This window comes from Nematostella vectensis, chromosome 8 (assembly GCF_932526225.1).
Source record: "Nematostella vectensis chromosome 8, jaNemVect1.1, whole genome shotgun sequence".
NCBI classification, from domain to species: domain Eukaryota; kingdom Metazoa; phylum Cnidaria; class Anthozoa; order Actiniaria; family Edwardsiidae; genus Nematostella; species Nematostella vectensis.
Window position 1 is genome coordinate 4,357,554 of NC_064041.1, and position 20,932 is coordinate 4,378,485.

Consider the following 20,932-nt stretch of genomic DNA (forward strand, 5'->3'; position numbering starts at 1 on the left):
TTGTTGGAAGACAAATATAAAACACACACTTCTGTCGGTGTTCACGTTGTTGCATTTTATGCTGTAATGACTTTTATATGTTCCATATTCTAAGGTTGACCTCGGTGGATATGATTGCAAACTCAACAAACCAGTCCATCCCCTCTGCTCAAGACTTCAAACCAGTTTTCCAGAATATCACCATCTCTCCTTCAGAAACAGAGAAGACGTTTACAATTCCAATAACTACAGACGATTATTTGGAATACAATGACACCTTCAGTGTCTTTATAGAAACTCTAACTCCCAACAAGACTGATTCTATTATCAGGAATGAAACATTCTTTACCATCTACAACGACGACAATGGTAAGATAAGCTCTCTGCTGTGTGCGGCTATTTTGCTAAGATAAGCAAGCAATGGGTGATAAATGGGTAATGACGGCCATGGTAAGATAAGCTCTTTGCTCGTGGGTAGTGGAATGGGTAATGATGGCCATGATAAGATAAGCTCTTTGCTCGTGGGTAGTGGAATGGGTAATGATGGCCATGGTAAGATAAGCTCTTTGCAGTGTGTGGGTAGTGAAATGGGTATTGACGACCATAATAAGATAAGCTCTTTGCTATGTTAGGGTGAAGCAATTGGTACTGACAATCTTTAAGAGATACGCTCCTTGCTTTGTATGGGTATTGAAATGGGTATCATATTAGCAGCGGGCGTGTTAATGATGAAAAATGGTGTTCATTATACCAAATAGATTGTAGAAATAAGCTAATATTTATTAATGGGTCCTAGCCACTCTTGAGTTTGTTGAAAGATCAGTCACCTTAAAGGAAAACCAGGGCGTGGTCGTACTAAGCGTGCGACTTCTTGGCAAAACATTGATTCCTGTTTTTTTCAAGTAAGTTGTCATCCTGTCCTGTCCTGTCCTATCCTATCCTATCCTATCCTATCCTATCCTATCCTATCCTATCCTATCCTATCCTATCCTATCCTATCCTATCCTATCCTATCCTATCCTATCCTATCCTATCCTATCCTATCCTATCCTATCCTATCCTATCCTATCCTGTCCTGTCCTGTCCTATCCTGTCCTGTCCTATCCTATCCTATCCTATCCTATCCTATCCTATCCTATCCTATCCTATCCTATCCTGCCCTGTCCTGTCCTGTCCTATCCTGTCCTGTCCTGTCCTATCCTATCCTATCCTGTCCTATCCTGTCCTATCCTATCCTATCCTATCCTATTCTGTCCTATCCTATACTGTCCTGTCCTGTCCTATCCTGTCCTGTCCTGTCCTGTCCTGTCCTATTCTGTCCTGTCCTATCCTATTCTGTCCTGTCCTGTCCTATCCTGTCCTGTCCTGTCCTGTCCTGTCCTGTCCTATCCTGTCCTGTCCTGTCCTATCCTGTCCTATCCTATCCTATCCTATCCTATTCTGTCCTATCCTATCCTGTCCTGTCCTGTCCTATCCTGTCCTGTCCTGTCCTGTCCTGTCCTATCCTGTCCTGTCCTATCCTATCCTATCCTATCCTGTCCTGTCCTATCCTGTCCTGTCCTGTCCTGTCCTGTCCTGTCCTGTCCTGTCCTGTCCTATCCTATCCTGTCCTGTCCTGTCCTGTCCTATATCCTATCCTATCCTATCCTATCCTATCCTATCCTATCCTATCCTATCCTATCCTATCCTATCCTATCCTGTCCTGTCCTGTCCTGTCCTGTCCTGTCCTATCCTGTCCTGTCCTGTCCTATCATGTCCTGTCCTATCCTGTCCTATCCTGTCCTGTCCTGTCCTGTCCTGTCCTGTCCTATCCTGTCCTGTCCTATCCTATCCTCTCCTATCCTGTCCTGTCCTATCCTGTCCTGTCCTGTCCCGTCCCGTCCTATCCTATCCTATCCTATCCTGTCCCGTCCTGTCCTGTCCTGTCCTGTCCTGTCCTGTCCTGTCCTGTCCTGTCCTGTCCTGTCCTGTCCTATCCTATCCTATCCTGTCCTGTCCTGTCCTGTCCTATCCTATTCTGTCCTGTCTTGTCCTATCCTGTCCTATCCTATCCTGTCCTGTCCTGTCCTATCCTGTCCTGTCTTGTCCTGTCCTATCCTATCCTGTCCTGTCCTGTCCCATCCTATCCTGTCCTGTCCTATCCTATCCTATCCTATCCTGTCCTGTCCTGTCCTATCCTGTCCTGTCCTATCCTGTCCTGTCCTGTCCTGTCCTGTCCTGTCCTGTCCTATCCTGTCCTGTCCTGTCCTGTCCTGTCCTGTCCTGTCCTGTCCTGTCCTGTCCTGTCTTGTCCTGTCTTGTCCTGTCCTGTCCTATCCTGTCTTGTCCTATCCTATCCTATCCTATCCCATCCTATCCCATCCTATCCCATCCTATCCTATCCTATCCTATCCTGTCCTGTCCTGTCCTATCCTATCCTATCCTATCCTATCCTATCCTATCCTATCCTGTCCTGTCTTGTCCTATCCTGTCCTGTCCTATCCTATCCTGTCCTGTCCTGTCTTGTTCTGTCCTATCCTGTCCTGTCCTATCCTATCCTATCCTATCCTATCCTATCCTATCCTATCCCATCCTATCCTATCCTATCCTGTCCTATCCTATCCTATCCTATCCTATCCTATCCTGTCCTGTCCTTTCTTATCCTATTCTATCCTATCCTATCCTATCCTATCCTATCCTGTCCTGTCCTGTCCTGTCCTGTCCTGTCCTGTCCTGTCCTGTCCTGTCCTGTCCTGTCCTATCCTGTCCTCTCCTTTCCTATCCTGTCCTGTCCTATCCTGTCCTGTCCTGTCCTGTCCTGTCCTGTCCTGTCCTGTCCTGTCCTATCCTATCCTTTCTTATCCTATCCTATCCTATTCTGTCCTGTCCTGTCCTGTCCTGTCCTATCCTGTCCTGTCCTGTCCTGTCCCATCCTGTCCTGTCCTATCCTGTCCTGTCCTGTCCTATCCTATCCTATCCTATCCTATCCTATCCTATCCTATCCTGTCCTGTCCTGTCCTGTCCTGTCCTGTCCTGTCCTGTCCCATCCTGTCCTGTCCTGTCCTGTTCTATCCTATCCTATCCTGTCCTATCCTATCCTATCCTGTCCTGTCCTGTCTTGTCCTGTCCTGTCCTATCCTGTCCTATCCTGTCCTGTCCTGTCCTATCCTGTCCTGTCCTGTCCTGTCCTGTCCTATCCTATCCTATCCTTTCTTATCCTATCCTATCCTATCCTGTTTTGTCCTGTCCTGTCCTGTCCTGTCCTATCCTATCCTATCCTTTCTTATCCTATCCTATCCTATCCTATCCTATCCTGTCCTGTCCTATCCTGTCCTGTCCTGTCCTGTCCTGTCCTGTCCTATCCTATCCTATCCTTTCTTATCCTATCCTATCCTATTCTGTCCTGTCCTGTCCTGTCCTGTCCTATCCTGTCCTGTCCTGTCCTGTCCCATCCTGTCCTGTCCTATCCTGTCCTGTCCTGTCCTATCCTATCCTATCCTATCCTATCCTATCCTATCCTATCCTATCCTATCCTATCCTGTCCTGTCCTGTCCTGTCCTGTCCTGTCCTGTCCCATCCTGTCCTGTCCTGTCCTGTTCTATCCTATCCTATCCTGTCCTATCCTATCCTATCCTGTCCTGTCCTGTCTTGTCCTGTCCTGTCCTATCCTGTCCTATCCTGTCCTGTCCTGTCCTATCCTGTCCTGTCCTGTCCTGTCCTATCCTATCCTATCCTATCCTATCCTATCCTATCCTGTCCTGTCTTGTCCTATCCTATCCTGTCCTGTCCTGTCCTATCCTGTCCTGTCCTGTCCTATCCTATCCTATCCTTTCTTATCCTATCCTATCCTATCCTGTTTTGTCCTGTCCTGTCCTGTCCTGTCCTATCCTATCCTATCCTTTCTTATCCTATCCTATCCTATCCTGTCCTGTCCTGTCCTGTCCTGTCCTGTCCTGTCCTGTCCTGTTCTATCCTGTCCTGTCCTGTCCTATCTTGTCCTATCCTGTCCTATCCTATCCTATCCTGTCCTGTCCTATCCTATCCTATCCTATCCTATCCTATCCTATCCTATCCTATCCTATCCTATCCTATCCTATCCTATCCTATCCTATCCTATCCTATCCTATCCTATCCTATCCTATCCTATCCTATCCTATCCTATCCTATCCTATCCTGTCCTGTCTTGTCCTATCCTGTCCTGTCCTATCCTATCCTGTCCTGTCCTATCCTGTCCTGTCCTGTCCCATCCTGTCCTGTCCTGTCCTATCCTATCCTGTCCTGTCCTATCCTATCCTATCCTATTCTATCCTGTCCTGTCCTGTCCTGTCTTGTCCTATCCTATCCTGTCCTGTCCTGTCCTATCCTGTCCTGTCCTGTCCTGTCCTGTCCTGTCCTGTCCTGTCCTGTCCTGTCCTGTCCTGTCCTGTCCTGTCCTGTCCTGTCCTGTCCTGTCCTGTCCTATCCTATCCTATCCTATCCTTTCTTATCCTATCCTATCCTATCCTATCATGTCCTGTCCTGTCCCATCCTGTCCTGTCCTGTCCTGTTCTATCCTATCCTATCCTGTCCTATCCTATCCTATCCTGTCCTGTCCTGTCTTGTCCTGTCCTGTCCTGTCCTATCCTGTCCTGTCCTGTCCTATCCTGTCCTGTCCTGTCCTATCCTATCCTATCCTATCCTATCCTGTCCTGTCTTGTCCTATACTATCCTGTCCTGTCCTGTCCTATCCTGTCCTGTCCTGTCCTATCCTATCCTATCCTTTCTTATCCTATCCTATCCTATCCTGTTTTGTCCTGTCCTGTCCTGTCCTATCCTATCCTATCCTTTCTTATCCTATCCTATCCTATCCTGTCCTGTCCTGTCCTGTCCTGTCCTGTCCTGTCCTGTCCTGTCCTGTCCTGTCCTATCTTGTCCTATCCTGTCCTATTCTATCCTATCCTGTCCTGTCCTATCCTATCCTATCCTATCCTATCCTATCCTATCCTATCCTATCCTATCCTATCCTATCCTATCCTATCCTATCCTATCCTGTCCTGTCTTGTCCTATCCTGTCCTGTCCTATCCTATCTTGTCCTGTCCTATCCTGTCCTGTCCTGTCCCATCCTGTCCTGTCCTGTCTTATCCTATCCTGTCCTGTCCTATCCTATCCTATCCTATCCTATCCTGTCCTGTCCTGTCCTGTCTTGTCCTATCCTATCCTATCCTGTCCTGTCCTGTCCTATCCTGTCCTGTCCTGTCCTGTCCTGTCCTGTCCTGTCCTGTCCTGTCCTGTCCTGTCCTGTCCTGTCCTATCCTATCCTATCCTATCCTTTCTTATCCTATCCTATCCTATCCTATCATGTCCTGTCCTGTCCGTTCCTGTCCTGTCCTATCCTATCCTATCCTTTCTTATCCTATCCTATCCTATCCTGTCCTGTCCTGTCCTGTCCTGTCCTGTCCTATCCTATCCTATCCTTTCTTATCCTATCCTATCCTATCCTATCCTGTCCAGTCCTGTCCGTTCCTGTCCTGTCCTGTCCTGTCCTATGTATTTGTTGTTGTAATTTGTAGCGTATCATCAGCTTAGTATCTTTGAAAGCATTTTTCGAATCCTAGCTTAAATTCGGCGACTAATAAATAAAATTATTGTGGTCTACTCTTGTCAGTTTATCTACAATAAACAACACAGCCTTTGGTAACCGTGATTTCCCAGCCTTCGTGGAAAAGACGTACAGCTTTGGGCCGTCGATCTCTGGGAACACTTCAATGGAAATTGAGATCAACGTTACTAAGGAGGTGTTAGTGGAGCACCCTGAACGATTTGACATCGTCATGACAACTAACCAGCCCTTTGTAACTGTGGTGGAGAACAAGAGCATGAGCGAGATTCATGTACAAAACGACGATGCAGGTAAAACCTTTTTACTATTTGATTTTCTTATGTCATCATACATTGTAAGCACAGGGTGAGGTTTTAATAAAATTGAAATTGTTACAAGTTTTGAGGTGTTGCTGTTGGTTTGGTTTTTGAAGTGTAGTTTTTTTGTTTGGAAGCAGTTTAGGCGGGCTCTCTGTGTTGTGAGAGAGCAAGCGGTAAGAAACACCTTTCAATGCAACGTGACATCATCCAAAGCTGCTTGGTCTGCTGTATGTTTGCTCAATAGCGTGGTGCTGTTTTGATAGGGAAAGAAAGTAATCGAAAACATTACTTTTTATTTATTTTATCTATCATTGATATGTTACATGAACTTTGAATTGTTTGATAATCATTTTTTCAGTGCTGATAGGGTTCATGACGTCGCTTCAGACCGTCGTCGAGGCCAAGGGATTTGTGAACGTGTGTGTGGTGGTGGAAAGAGGGCTACCAGAGATTCCACTCTATTACAAGTACGTATGACAACCCCAGGGGGGAGGGGTGGGGTAAATGTGGGCTACCAGAGATTCCACTCTATTACCAGTACGTATGACAACCCCAGGGGGGAGGGGTGTGGTAAATGTGGGCTACCAGAGATTCCACTCTATTACAAGTACGTATGTCAACCCCAGGGAGGGAGGGGTGGGGTAAATGTGGGCTACCAGAGATTCCACTCTATTACCAGTACGTATGACAACCCCAGGGGAGGGGTGTGGTAAATGTGGGCTACCAGAGATTACACTCTATTACAGGTACGTATGACAACCCAACGGAGGGAGGGGTGTGGTAAATGTGGCTACCAGAGATTGCACTCTATTACAAGTACGCTTGACAGCCCCAGGGAGGGGGAGGTGGGGTAAATGTGGGCTACCAGAGATTCCACACTATTACAAGTACGCTTGACAGCCCCAGGGAGGGAGAGGTGGGGTAAATGTGGGCTACCAGAGATTCCACTCTATTACAAGTACGTATGACAACCCCAGGGGGGAGGGGTGTGGTAAATGTGGCTACCAGAGATTGAACTCTATTACAAGTACGCTTGACAGCCCCAGGGAGGGAGAGGTGGGGTAAATGTTGGTTACCAGAGATTCCACTCTATTACAAGTACGCTTGACAGCCCCAGGGGGGGAGGGAGGGGTGTGTTAAATGTGGGCTTTCAAATACTCCCCTCTATATTACAAGTACGCTTTACAGCCCAAGGGAGGGAGTGTTGAGGAAAGATGAATTGTAGATGGGCTGATGGTAAAGCACCCTTTTAGGCTAAGTAAACCCAAGGTACACACCTATTCAAACACCTTATATGTCATTCCTATTTCTCTCTCTTTTTGTTTCAGTGTGAGCACGACTCACATCGACACAACAGTTGGTAGAGACTTCATACCGCTGACCAACTTCACAGTACTTATACCGGATCGGTCAATTATCTCCTGTTTCACGGTGACAATCGAAGAGGATCACGTGACTGAGCTTGACGAGAGTTTCGGCATATCGCTTTCGAGTGATTATTTGGATGTGACTGTCGACGAAAATCGGAATTCAACTGTAATCACAATCCTGAACGACGATAAAGGTAGGTAAAGACGTCTCAGCGAATCATTTTCTCGGCCACTAAAGGTGGGTAAGAAATGCATCAGGAATCGATTTCCGAGTCAATATTAACTATATGAACATTTCAATGTGTATGATACTTTTGCCCAAACAATTTCTGCAAAATGTGGACATTTTATGTTTATTCATAATAGACTTTCACAAGAAGCGTTATTTTCGCACGTGCGTGTATATTTACATTATTATTTCTATTGATCATTTGTTTAATTCTCTTCTAATAGTTCATTTAAACAACGCGCTCTATAAAAGGGACTTGCCTTAGGCAAGCTGTCATTCGTCATTTGACATCACTCAGTGCAGAGCTCCATAGAGAAGCCAGAAAGTTATAATAGAGCTCAAGATTGGCCAAAAACACACCATTGAAGTAAACACAGTCTATTTATTAGCCTTTTGTTATTTAAAAAAATCGAAAAACAAGGAAGGATTAGATAAGTTTTTGAAGTTATGAATTTTGAAAATTTGTTGTTTGTTCGCGCGCGCACGCTGTTTTTAAAATTTATTTTTCAATTCGAACGAGCGCGCGCTGTCTGTGTTTCATTTCCCAATGACAATTTTTACTTTTGTTTTTGTAGAGAATTGATTTGAAACACTTTCCCGAATGCTATGCTTTTTCCTTATGATACCTATCACTGCGCACCTCCCCCCCCCCCCCCTTTGGCCAATCCTGGAGGAAACGCGCCGGAAGAACATCGTTAAGAACATTCAGCCTTAAAATGCTCCAAAAATAAGAACTACCCAGCCTCAACTGAAAATTAGATGTTTGAATCTGATGTGAAAATATCAATTTTAAATATGTAGTTGAACCCGATAAAATATAACACCACATGAAAATTGCATTATATTTTTCTGACAAACTGCCATCTTTTATGCTCATAATTGAAAATGTTAATTCTTTTTGTGATTGGCTAGTATTACTCAGTGCCGTAGCAGGTCTTGAAATATTGGGGGGGGGGGGGGGGGAGGCACAATACAGAAACATTAAGAAAATATTTGGGGGCACGTCCAAGCCCCTACTGTTCATTTCCTTATAATTTTTTTAAATATTGGGGGAGGGGCACATGCCCCCAGCGTCCCACCCTCTGCTACGGCCCTGTAATTGGAATGATTCTCTTTCGTCAATCGGCGACTTGTACTAAGAAATTACGTGACTAATGCGAGTGGCAAACTCAACCCTCAAGCCAACAATAGACACAGAAATGGTTACGGCCGTCAGCCCGAGAGCCAGCAATAGACACAGAAATGGTTACGGCCGTCAGCCCGAGAGCCAACAATAGACACAGAAATGGTTACGGCCGTCAGCCCGAGAGCCAACAATAGACACAGAAATGGTTACGGCCGTCAGCCCGAGAGCCAACAATAGACACAGAAATGGTTACGGCCGTCAGCCCGAGAGCCAACAATAGACACAGAAATGGTTACGGCCGTCAGCCTTCAAGCCAACAATAGACACAGAAATGGTTACGGCCGTCAGCCCTCAAGCCAACAATAGACACAGAAATGGTTACGGCCGTTAGCCCTCAAGCCAACAATAGACACAGAAATGGTTACGGCCGTCAGCCCGAGAGCCAACAATAGACACAGAAATGGTTACGGCCGTCAGCCTTCAAGCCAACAATAGACAGGGAAATGGTTACGGCCGTCAGCCCTCAAGCCAACAATAGACACAGAAATGGTTACGGCCGTCAGCCCTCAAGCCAACAATAGACACAGAAATGGTTACGGCCGTCAGCCCGAGAGCCAACAATAGACACAGGAATGGTTACGGCCGTCAGCCCGAGAGCCAACAATAGACACAGAAATGGTTACGGCCGTCAGCCCGAGAGCCAACAATAGACACAGAAATGGTTACGGCCGTCAGCTCTCAAGCCAACAATAGACACAGAAATGGTTACGGCCGTCAGCCCGAGAGCCAACAATAGACACAGAAATGGTTACGTCCGCCAGCTTGAGAGCCAACAATAGACAAAGAAATGGTTACGGCCGTCAGCCCGAGAGCCAACAATAGACACAGAAATGGTTACGGCCGTCAGCCCTCAAGCCAATAATAGACACAGAAATGGTTACGGCCGTCAGCCCTCAAGCCAACAATAGACACAGAAATGGTTACGGCCGTCAGCCCGCAAGCCAACAATAGACACAGAAATGGTTACGGCCGTCAGCCCTCAAGCCAACAATAGACACAGAAATGGTTACGGCCGTCAGCCCGAGAGCCAACAATAGACACAGAAATGGTTACGGCCGTCAGCCTTCAAGCCAACAATAGACACAGAAATGGTTACGGCCGTCAGCCCTCAAGCCAACAATAGACACAGAAATGGTTACGGCCGTCAGCCCGAGAGCCAACAATAGACAAAGAAATGGTTACGGCCGTCAGCCCGAGAGCCAACAATAAACACAGAAATGGTTACGGCCGTCAGCCCGAGAGCCAACAATAGACACAGAAATGGTTACGGCCGTCAGCCCTCAAGCCAACAATAGACACAGAAATGGTTACGGCCGTCAGCCTGAGAGCCAACAATAGACACAGAAATGGTTACGGCCGCCAGCTTGAGAGCCAACAATAGACAAAGAAATGGTTACGGCCGTCAGCCCGAGAGCCAACAATAGACACAGAAATGGTTACGGCCGTCAGCCCTCAAGCCAATAATAGACACAGAAATGGTTACGGCCGTCAGCCCGAGAGCCAACAATAGACACAGAAATGGTTACGGCCGTCAGCCCTCAAGCCAACAATAGACACAGAAATGGTTACGGCCGTCAGCCCTCAAGCCAACAATAGACAAAGAAATGGTTACGGCCGTCAGCCCTCAAGCCAACAATAGACACAGAAATGGTTACGGCCGTCAGCCCTCAAGCCAACAATAGACACAGAAATGGTTACGGCCGTCAGCCCGAGAGCCAACAATAGACACAGAAATGGTTACGGCCGTCAGCCCTCAAGCCAACAATAGACACAGAAATGGTTACGGCCGCCAGCTTGAGAGCCAACAATAGACAAAGAAATGGTTACGGCCGTCAGCCCGAGAGCCAACAATAGACACAGAAATGGTTACGGCCGTCAGCCCTCAAGCCAACAATAAACACAGAAATGGTTACGGCCGTCAGCCCTCAAGCCAACAATAGACACAGAAATGGTTACGGCCGTCAGCCCGAGAGCCAACAATAGACACAGAAATGGTTACGGCCGTCAGCCCTCAAGCCAACAATAGACACAGAAATGGTTACGGCCGTCAGCCCTCAAGCCAACAATAGACACAGAAATGGTTACGGCCGCCAGCTTGAGAGCCAACAATAGACACAGAAATGGTTATGGCCGTCAGCCCTCAAGCCAACAATAGACACAGAAATGGTTACGGCCGTCAGCCCGAGAGCCAGCAATAGACACAGAAATGGTTACGGCCGTCAGCCCGAGAGCGACGAATAATAAAATATTTCAATAAAAAGAAGCCCTTTCTGAGATAAATAAGAATCTTTTTGATTCGTAAGGGCTAGATAAGTATTTTTATTGTTGTTGTTGTTATTTGCCCCCAAAAGCCGTACTGAGCGCCTGAGTTTGACACACAAAATATCAAGTAGCCTACAAGAAAATGTTATATTTAGCATAATATGTTTTTTCTTTCCGTTGTCATTAGAAGCTTATTAACTTCCACAAATCCTTTTTCTTTTATTTAAGATATAAAATATTCTTTGCGTGCCTTCATTGAGTTTTAAAAACCGAGGTGTTTTTGCAATTAATGTACATAAATCGTATGGTACTCAACACCAAGACAAGTAAATCAATGTTAATTGGTTCCCACCAAAAAATATCAAATCTGGATGAATTTTATCTTTCAGTAACCTAAAACAGTTGTCCAATTTAGCAAGTAAACAGTGCGTGGGTTCTTGGAGTGGTGTTTGATAACCACCTCACCTGGGAACCTTATGTCGAGCACTTATGCAAAAAGATTAATAGCCGCATATCCCTACTACGCCGTATTGCTCCCTTCCTGACGCCAGCTGGTGCAATACATTACTACAATGCCTGTATTCATAGTCAGTTCCTCTACTGTGCTAGCGTTTGGGGCAACTGCTCACAAACCCTCCGGCTTTTACTTCTACGCTCTCAGAAGCGCGCTGCGCGCATTATTTTGTCTGCAGATTTTCCCGTCCCGTCTGTTTCGCTCTTTTCTCGACTAAACTGGCTCCCCATTTGTGACTTGATAAAGCTAAGGCAATTATTGACTCTTTTAAATTCTTATTTATCCAGATTCCCCTATTTGTTTCCGTTCGAAGTTTTCTTTTGTTTCGCATGAACGGAGAACAAGGTCATCGACTTCGAACAATCTCGTGCTCCCGCAGCCCATGACTGACGCTGGCAAACGCACCTTTTCCTTTTCTGCAGTTTCTCTTTTTAACCTTCTACCCCCAGCCCTTAACAACTTGCTTTCTCCCGTATTTTCAATCCCAATCAACTACCAAATGTTACAAGTCTTGCTAAGAAAAAAGTTCGTGATATTTTCCACTCTCACCTAAACTCGGTATCTCACTTAGAACAACTATTTTGCCATACATGCCGTTTTTATATAGACTGCCGCTGCTACTTTTCCTAAAACCGGTTATCCATTCACATGTTGATTGTTATTGCATGTTAATTAATGTTTGTCTGTTTGTACTTGTTTCTATGTTGACGTCTACCTGTTTTTGTAGTTAGTTTTGTAGTTAGTTTGTAGTTGCTTTATCAAGATGTAGTAATAGTGTCTTGTATAGTTTAATTTCCAAATTTCCCCTTTGTATTTCCGTAAATGTATAACATAGTTTTTTTTATTATTATCATAGGTACTTAGATATAGGGAGGGCTATATATTATACAACTGTAAATGGTTAATATGAAACCCTCGTTAAATAAAGTTTATTGTATTGTATTTTGTTTGAGAGAATTCGAGAGCAGATCAGCGGAGAGCACGAGACCGCAGGTCGAGTGCTTCACATCTGCTCGAGAATTATTTCTAATCCCAATCCTACGCACAAGACAAAAAAAAGCTTCACAACAGCGCACGTTAATGGCGTCATTCAAGAAAACAGTTTGAAAAACTGGCTTTAAATTCCAAGCAATATTTACTTTATTCATCGCTTAGGTGTTTATCTATCTGGATATATTTTGCAAATTTTTCTCCCGAAGAATAATATTTTTATTGTTAAAAAGGTAAAAGAATTCACAGAGTTGTTGAATGATGATGCACAAATTCTCCTTACTCGATTGTATGATCGATTGTATCACATGACCTTTATGTAATGAAAGTGACCAATCTCACTAATCAGAGCGCCTATATCATCACAATTATTTTATAACATTATTTCCAACAAACGACCAGCAGCACGAGAAACGATATTTATTGGATCTCCTTCACTTCATCGATGGCGTGTAGCTTTTTTTTTGTCTGGCTAAAATTTTCGTTTTTATATTTTGATTGTTGTGACAAAGTATGTAAAAAAAATTAGAGAGTTGTGTCTTACGAGACTGATATTGAAAAATTATAGTTAATCATGTTAAAAGTGAAGTCCGTTCTAATGTTTTTGTTCTCCGTTAGTGACAATGGAGATTGATGGTCCAGTCAGTCGATCTCTGACAGAAGGCGAAAAGACCGTGGTGTCTGTTGTCGCTAAAGGACACTACGATATCCCTTTATCTATCTTGTAAGTACCACATTGACCACACCACCAAGAGAGCATAAGATAAGAGAGAGACTATTTGGGGCGCGTCTCAATGCAACAATGACACCATACCAGCTTATATCTAACAACAGTTATTATTTCATAGAATTGCTCCAAATAAGACGTCTACAGCAGATGATGGGGATTTCAGATTCACATCCTTATACTGGCCTATCGATAACCAGTCTTTGCCAGAGGTTGCGGACTACCACGCCTGGAGATTACCAGTCCCCCAAAGCCTAGCGCATAACATGACCATGGTATTCAACAGAGGGGCAAAACACGTCGCCATTGAAGTAGAGATCCCGGTCGACAGGCAGTCGGAGTCCATGGAGACGCTAGTGTTGTCACTCCTGAGCCTTGACCCATCCAGAGTTGTGTTTGGAAACAATCGAACAGTGGAACTTAGTATCGAGAACACGGCTTATCCTGGTACGTACGAGTCCTAATAGCCATTCCTCCTCATTGTCTTTTACCATAGATACACTCCCTTTTAAGGTCTGTAGGATTATATGTGAGTTTCAATATCGGTTATTGATCCAAGAAGACGTTGACATGGGAAATGGCACATGGATGATAGTAGTAAGATTGTAAACGCCTATATGAATACAGAACAAGGATGTTACAAGTAATAAGTATGCTGATAGTGATGGTGGCGATGGTGATGTCGATGGTAATGATGGCGATGGTGATGATGATGGCGATGGCGATGGCGATGGCGATGGCGATGGCGATGGCGATGGCGATGACGATGGTGCTGGCGATGGCGATGGCGACGCCGTTCTTCTGATATGACCGAACGCAAATACATGTGCAAATCAGATTAATGAACATAAAATAATTGACTTGGCTCAATTGCATTCATTTTCATTTGTAGCGTTAAATTAAAAGAACGGTAGTCTATGCCCAGGCCCCAGGCCTCTTTTTCTTAAACGAACCTACTGTATCTATACTATGACGTAATACGCTAAGGAATGGACTGTTGTCCACCTTTTACGAAAAAACGGCTGGGCTAGAAAACTCCGAAACCACGCCATTTTCACACATTGCCGGAGAGGAGGTGTGCAAAATGATTTTTATTTCAAGATTACACAGGATAGAAAAGTTCCAACTCACGCGTTTTTGTAAGCGGGAGGATCGCAGTCGCAAAGGCGCCATTTTCAAGATTTCACAGAAGCACAAAAATAATTTATTTCCCGCAGCAAAAAGGACTAATGACCTTCAGACCTCCGTGTCTCTAAAAAAACACACTAAAAGTATACAGTAATAAGTCTATCTCCAAAAACCCATCGTAGAGGAGAAATCTTATTCTAGACAATTTCGGAAGATGTGTAAACAAACCTTCGAGCGAGCGGAAAATCAAATCTGAAAAAGAATTCGAATACTTGCCGTATTAATTGTAACTGAAAACACAACCGTCTTTTTATCATTATTGAGAAAGCCATTATTCCTACCTCGAAAAGAAAGTAGATTCTTTATATCCTTCGCGCATAAACAAAACGGTTCGCAAACAAGAAAAAGGAAGAAAAGAGCTTTTATTAACAACTGCAAGACTTTTGACTTTTTAACAACTTCAATTCAATCAGGTGCATCAACGCTTATTTAATCAGGTCGATATAAGAAGTAAGTACATACTCTTTCGAGTTTTTTTTATAAAAGCAAAAGGTTTGTTCATTACAAATAGTTGGCGGTCACTTTGTGTTTTCAGACCCACATACCTTTTATGTCACATTGATTTTCATTAAAAAGTATGGAATCGACCACCAAATAACACACTAGGCCCAAGAAAACCTAACGAAGCGAAGATTCACGATCCACTCTCTTATTCACGCTATATTTTCTAATTAAGAAGGAGTATTGATTTGGCCGCCATTTTGAACCTGAGGTAGACTACCTTTTTCAAAAAAGTTTGATAATGTTTTGCCACTAGACGACTAAAATGAAAGTCACAAAATGTATTTAAACCCAAGATTGCTGAAAATAACCGCATATTTTTCATTCTTGGAACTTTCAAGGAGATAGTCACCTTTAACCGGAAGTAGTCGATAGTAAAACCTCGGACGTTTATTTCACCCCGCGCCCTCTAGCAAAAGACACCAATTTTATTGCAGTTGTAGGTTGAAATAACCTTTATAAGATAAGCTATGGAGCCAAGATAAAATCGGCTTTTATCACCGACTAATATGGTTGATTAAAATTGCCGCCATTTTGCATCGGAGATTAAATTTGTCATTTTTGAAAGCACAGAGATGCACATCTTGTTTAAAAGTCTACGACTAAAATATTCATGAAATCCATTTGATAAAGTTGTGGAAAAGGCAAAACTGATTAGGTTTCTGCTATTAGTTTTACCGTTTTTTTAAACAGGAAGTAGTTTCCAAACCTGTTTCTGTACACTCTAATCAAACCAGCTTAATGCATATACGAATAAGCAATGAAGCATCATTTTCAATAGAATTGCACAAATGATAAATGACAGTTGTATTGTGCATGTGCATTAAATTGATATTTAATATTAAGAAAATATTTTCCTGCTATGTGAGCCTCGGCATGTTGTTAAAAATTAGTGAAATCTCAGGCTGGGTGTTCTTAAAATATAGATTCTTATAAAACAAAAAGAGTGTGGTTTATATACGTCGGTCTAACGTAATTACAAGCTGCGATGAGAACTGCTATCTTCATTTAATGCAGTTCAGATATTTTACAGCTTTATCGTTACACGATTCAGTGGAGCTGCAAAGGGCATTCCATGCTGGCTTTGGAGCAAGTGCAGCGTGCTGGCCACCCTATCTTGCATCTAATAGCTCTTGGTTCCTCATCTAATAGTTCTTTGGCTTCTTGGCACGCCTTGGAAAGCCTTAGTAGCGTTTTTCCAAAGCGGCTGGCAACTTTTGTCCATTCTGCTAAAAAAAACGGAAGTACTGAGGCAGGAAGGAGTGCTTTGCCCCCAACAATGCTCTGCTTGAATGGCAGCTTTCGTGGTGTGTTGTATGATAGCAGCCTTCGTCAGTGAATGACATCAAATGCCGTTCCTTTCTTCACGAAGAGCAGCATTCTTGCCTTGTCTACTTCCGAATCTCTGTACTTGTTCGGTCGTATAGAAGCAGTGGAAAGCGCTCAAGTGTTATCAAACATTCTGTCTTTTATCTTAACTGACCTGAAGGCTAACTGTCGAAAAGCATCTGTGGCTTTGGGGAATACAGCAAGTACTGTCTTTTCCCCCTATCCGCACAACAGGATACAGTAAATGCGTGAAATTCTACCAGTATTTATTTGGCGAGATACTCATTTCACTTTTCTGTAGAATAAGGAAGAAAGGCAAGGAGAGTGATAAGCGCGCACCCGAGGCCACCAGTTAAACGGTTCCTACAGTTAGAAACTGTTCATTTTGTAGCACTTGCGGTCGTTTACAGACGTTGAAGTCAATAGGTGGAGCGGCCCGCTCACCGGGTTCTTGGAATCCCCACCAGGCTTGTCACCTAAGCAGTTTCTTTCGTCTTTTTTCTTTTCTCTTGATCCGGGCTATTGAGTTTATATTTGGTATACTTGGGCTGGCTACAATTGGCTTTTCTATCATTTGACGACTTTTAGTGAGTATCGACGCGTGATTTTCACTTCCAGAAAATTATCGGCCATTTTAATAGCGCAAGATAATCCGTGAATTAATCAGATTTTTTTTGGCTCCATAGCCTATCTTGTAAAGGTTCCCCGAAACTACTCCTGAAATAAGTTTATTCTTATTTTTGTTAAAAGGCGCAAAGTGAAACAAGCGTGCCAGTATTTATTCTTGACTACTTCCGGTTCAAAATCCCTGTCACCGTAAAAGTTACGAAAATGAAAAATTTGCGGTTACTTTCAGAATTCTATGGTTAATATGCATTCTTTGATGTATATTTTATTCGCCTATGAGTAAACTTTCTCAAAATGTGCGAGTTTATTTACTTTTTGGAAAAAATTAGCTTACTTCCGGTTCAAAATGGTGGCCAAATCAATATGCATTATTAATAAGAAATTAAAGCCGAACTGAGCTTGGCTCTATAGCCTATCTTGTAAGGGGTATTAAAAACTATCACTATGCTAAAATTGGTAACTTTAGAAAAAAGTGCGAAATTCAAGGTAAAATCTGCACATATCCGCCGGACTAAAACACCATACACAGGGTTCACAACACGGATATAGGAAAAGGTGGAATACTAAAATATGGGCGGTATTTTATAGACAGCGCCTTTTAACATTTTTATGAGGTAAATTTAATATGAGATAAATATATTGGGGACTCAAAAGGGGGGCATTGGTTTAATTAATGTTTACGACGACGTATGCTATTCCCCTATAAAGCACCAGGAAGCTCAATACATTCAAGATTGAAATATACCTTTAAAAGTTCTGTACAACAAAGAATTACTTTTCGTGAATATTTCACGGGTAACCACTATGAATTCATTTCACCAACAGAAACAAAGGCACAGGCAGGAGCGCTAGCCGCGCTTCTTGCTGTGTCAATTGTGGTTCTAATAATCATCTCAGTGGTTATCCTTGCTGCGTGCTGCATTGTAAAGCTTGTCAAGTAAGTAAAACTAAAAATCCTCAGAGTATAAAAAAACGTGTCAAGCATGTAAAACTGATAGTCGATAAAGTGTGTCAAGTAAGTAACCTTCCTAGAGACTCTTCACTGTTTGGCTCGACGTAAATGGCCTTTCACAGGAAGTGAGGGGAGAAAGGCCCTGGGAAATTTATTTGAGAGCGACAATAGGGTTATATAGTAAGCCTACTAGCCTGCATAGCAAGCGTTCTCGTGTGTTTTGAGGGAAAGGAAACCCATTGAAACAGAGGAAACCGGCGAGAAGTTCGATATGCCTCATGTTCGCCGCGCGAGAAGTTCGGTTTGCCTCATGTTCGCCGCGCTCGCCCCATTTTTCGCGCGGTCAAAATCTCGCTCATCGAACTTCTCGTCGATTTCTGGGTTTACTTGCTCTCAAAACACACGGGAACTCTTGCAACGTAGGTTAATAGCCTGCTTGCAGGAGGTACTTGGTCATTGCGGAAAACCCGCTCCGTTCGATGATCCGTCGACAAGTAATCGCGCGGCTCAAAATACAAGACGGCATCCGATCATCAAACAGAGCAGGTTTTCCGCGATGATTAGCTTATTGCAAGTACATAGTGAATCTATAGTTTTTGCGCAAAAAAAAAGGGAGTTGTTCTCTTCAATAGGGGACTTGAGATCACACGACCTTTCAAAGTGGCAATTAAACCAAAATAATCAAACCAAAAAATCATAAATGACTGCGTCCTAAATGACGCAATTTTGGAACCAAAAAAGCGGGCGCTCGTGCGCAGAACTGGATGCGCAATGCAACGATAAAATTACATGTTTTCATTTTTACAGGTAAGGCGTAACTTACCATGGCCGATGTAGACGAGGAGAAATACACAACACACAGGCTGATTTAGACAGCACGATTTAGTCGTATGCAACCTGCCTACGACCTGTCTTACCCCAGAATTACACGCTACGACTTTCACAGTCGAGTATCGCAGCGGAGTCGTAGGCTGATTTACACTCTCTGCGACTCGAGTGGTGTCAAGTCGAGAAGTGAAAGTTCTTATAGCACATAAGCATTCTCGGGAACCGAGGGCGTGGAGGTCAGCGCAACGATGCGCGAGAACAAGAATGTCTCCTCCCTCCTTTCTCTTCCATCCCACCCCCTTCCCCCTCCGACGCCTCGTTTTTGCAACTCTTTACCGCCTTGTGTTCCCGAGGATAGGTGACAAGGTCATAAAGGTCAACCAAATGCAAAACAAATACTCAAAAATCTTCTAATTTCATTCCTGCTATTACAGTCTTTTATCGTTATCAAGACAAATTATTTTCACCAAGTGTGTTCGCAAGAACACAGTTAAACGGTATAGAAATGAACCAAAGTAACGAGAGTAATGCTACCCTCAATACGCTAGAAAAAAAAACTAAAACAAAGATCACTTACACTTTAAATGCTTCTTGTGACGAATAAGGCCCATACATAGGTCGTCGACATAAGAAAGCTATAACAGTGGCGTAGCCAGGATTTTTAACAAAAGGAGGCTCAAAAGGCCCTTTCAAGGCATTTTCTCCTGTGTTTTAGTAAATGTCTCATACATTTACTGTATTTTTGGCTGCTAGAAGGGGGGGCCCGGGCCCCCTTGGCTACGCCCCTGGCTAACATATAATCTGAATTTGTATTTAGAAGCAATAAATCACGTGCAACACCAAGTAAGCGAAGTAACACACCATCGAAAACTGTAAATTCCAAGGCAAATAAAGTCGATTTTTTAAATGGTTAACCGTTTTATGTTTTAGCTTACCGTTTTGCCCAAGTAAGGCCACATTCCCTCTCACCCCTCCTCTCAGATTAAATGTATGGAAGGGTATGCATATATTTTTCGTTTTTTTTTTCCAATTTTCTCTCCATTTTATATTTTTGCCACTTTTTTAGAGTAAGTACGCAGCTGCTTTGTCTCCTATTATATGTGTTCTACAAAGGAGTTCTTTTGTCTCTATTCTTCTCGTTCTTTGTGTCGAGGTGCGGATATTGTTCATTTGCCCAATCAAATTGCAGCTTGTAAGAGCTGCGTACTGACCCCTTTTTTAGTGTTCAACTGAAGCTTGCCCGGCTATTTTCCTCTTCACACATTTCTTTTTTTTTCCTCTTAGTGCCGTTACGCCTATAGGGACCCGTCTCCTTGCTTGTATCGTCCCCCCCACCCCCAATTTTTCGATGTACTGTACTATAATTTTCATTGCATTTTCAATTCATTGCATTACATTTGTTCTGCTTTATTTTATGATCCATATAGGGTTGAATACAACGTGTACAGTAAATGATCTAATAACGCCCCATATCTGAATAACGCCCCCTCTCTAATACCCTCCCTCCCAGCTTAAGAACAAACGACATAGGAATTCCGGTAATATAAATCAAATTTTATTGCCTTCTTGGGGTGAGACTTGCTGAATGTCAAGAAACGCTTGCCACGTAGGCTATAATTCAATGAGATCCTGATTGAGATTAGACCCCCACTGCACTTGGGTGCAGGGAATTCCGATCAATTTGACAATGGGTCGGTGCGCCGATTGGCCAGTGCGAAACGGCAAATGGCGTTTGGCAAATGGCAGTTCTAGGACCGAACGGAACCATGGGTCTCATTAAATTTCTACTAAATGCTGAAGAATATGGATAAATCAAACAATTATTTATTAAAGATCATCAATGTATGTCTCTGACATTGCTAGACTTTATTTAACTTCTTTAAGGTTACGAATGATTAGTACCCAGAAGCACCGTTCGGGCTTAGAACTGCCATTTACTATTTGCCATTCGCCATTTGCACTGACAACCTTTTTTGAAATAGGTGTATTTCCTTTTTTGGAAACACAAATATGGCGGCCTAAATGGATTATGACGTCATCATTCAAGCCCCTCGCCTTTTACCGCCGGGAAGATATGTTTTTCGCTTTAAAAGCTTTTTCCCGTCGATTTTTGCAATTTTAGAGCAGCCAGCGTGTTAGGTCATCTTTCCAAGATATCTCGTGCAAGGCTTCGAAGCGATGGAGTAAAAATATGGAAGATGGGGAGTATTTATTCGAAGGAAATTGGAGCTCTGCAGCGCCATGTTTGACCGATTTCGAACCCAAACACATGTAGAAATTTGCCAAGATCTCTCTACAATAATTTTTCTGGGCTTAGAAAAAATTATTCTGAGAATAAGGGGGTTATGTAGCTTACGAAATCGGTATGTCTA

General features: G+C 43.4%; 2 protein-coding genes across 3 annotated transcripts in view; both read left to right on the forward strand.

The window, feature by feature from the left end:
• LOC116614588 (adhesion G-protein coupled receptor V1) overlaps positions 1-234 on the forward strand; it is a 32,034-nt gene extending 31,800 nt beyond the window's left edge. The window contains exon 19 of the mRNA XM_048731341.1: positions 95-234. The gene's annotated coding sequence lies outside the window, so the exon portion shown is untranslated. The remainder of the gene's footprint in view (positions 1-94) is intronic.
• On the forward strand, positions 211-19,471 carry LOC116614587. 2 transcript variants are annotated; one of them, XM_048731343.1, is made up of 8 exons: positions 211-348; positions 5,604-5,848; positions 6,216-6,324; positions 7,186-7,421; positions 13,027-13,132; positions 13,257-13,582; positions 17,606-17,717; positions 18,540-19,471. In XM_048731343.1, exons 2-8 carry the CDS (start codon positions 5,704-5,706, stop codon positions 18,541-18,543), a joined length of 1,038 nt encoding a protein of 345 aa, XP_048587300.1. In that variant the 5' UTR covers positions 211-348; positions 5,604-5,703; the 3' UTR covers positions 18,544-19,471. The 2 variants fall into 2 exon arrangements, with proteins under 2 accessions (XP_048587300.1, XP_048587299.1); XM_048731342.1 differs by lacking the exon at positions 211-348 and adding an exon at positions 368-881.
• Positions 19,472-20,932: the final 1,461 nt, after the last annotated feature.

Bases quoted from the DNA above. Each gene is read 5' to 3' on its own strand.
- LOC116614587 (XM_048731343.1), top strand. From the start codon at position 5,704: ATGGAAATTGAGATCAACGTTACTAAGGAGGTGTTAGTGGAGCACCCT. The intron at 7,422-13,026 runs GTAGGTAAAGAC...GTTCTCCGTTAG, and splicing joins AATCCTGAACGACGATAAAG to TGACAATGGAGATTGATGGT. The intron at 13,133-13,256 runs GTAAGTACCACA...ATTATTTCATAG, and splicing joins GATATCCCTTTATCTATCTT to AATTGCTCCAAATAAGACGT.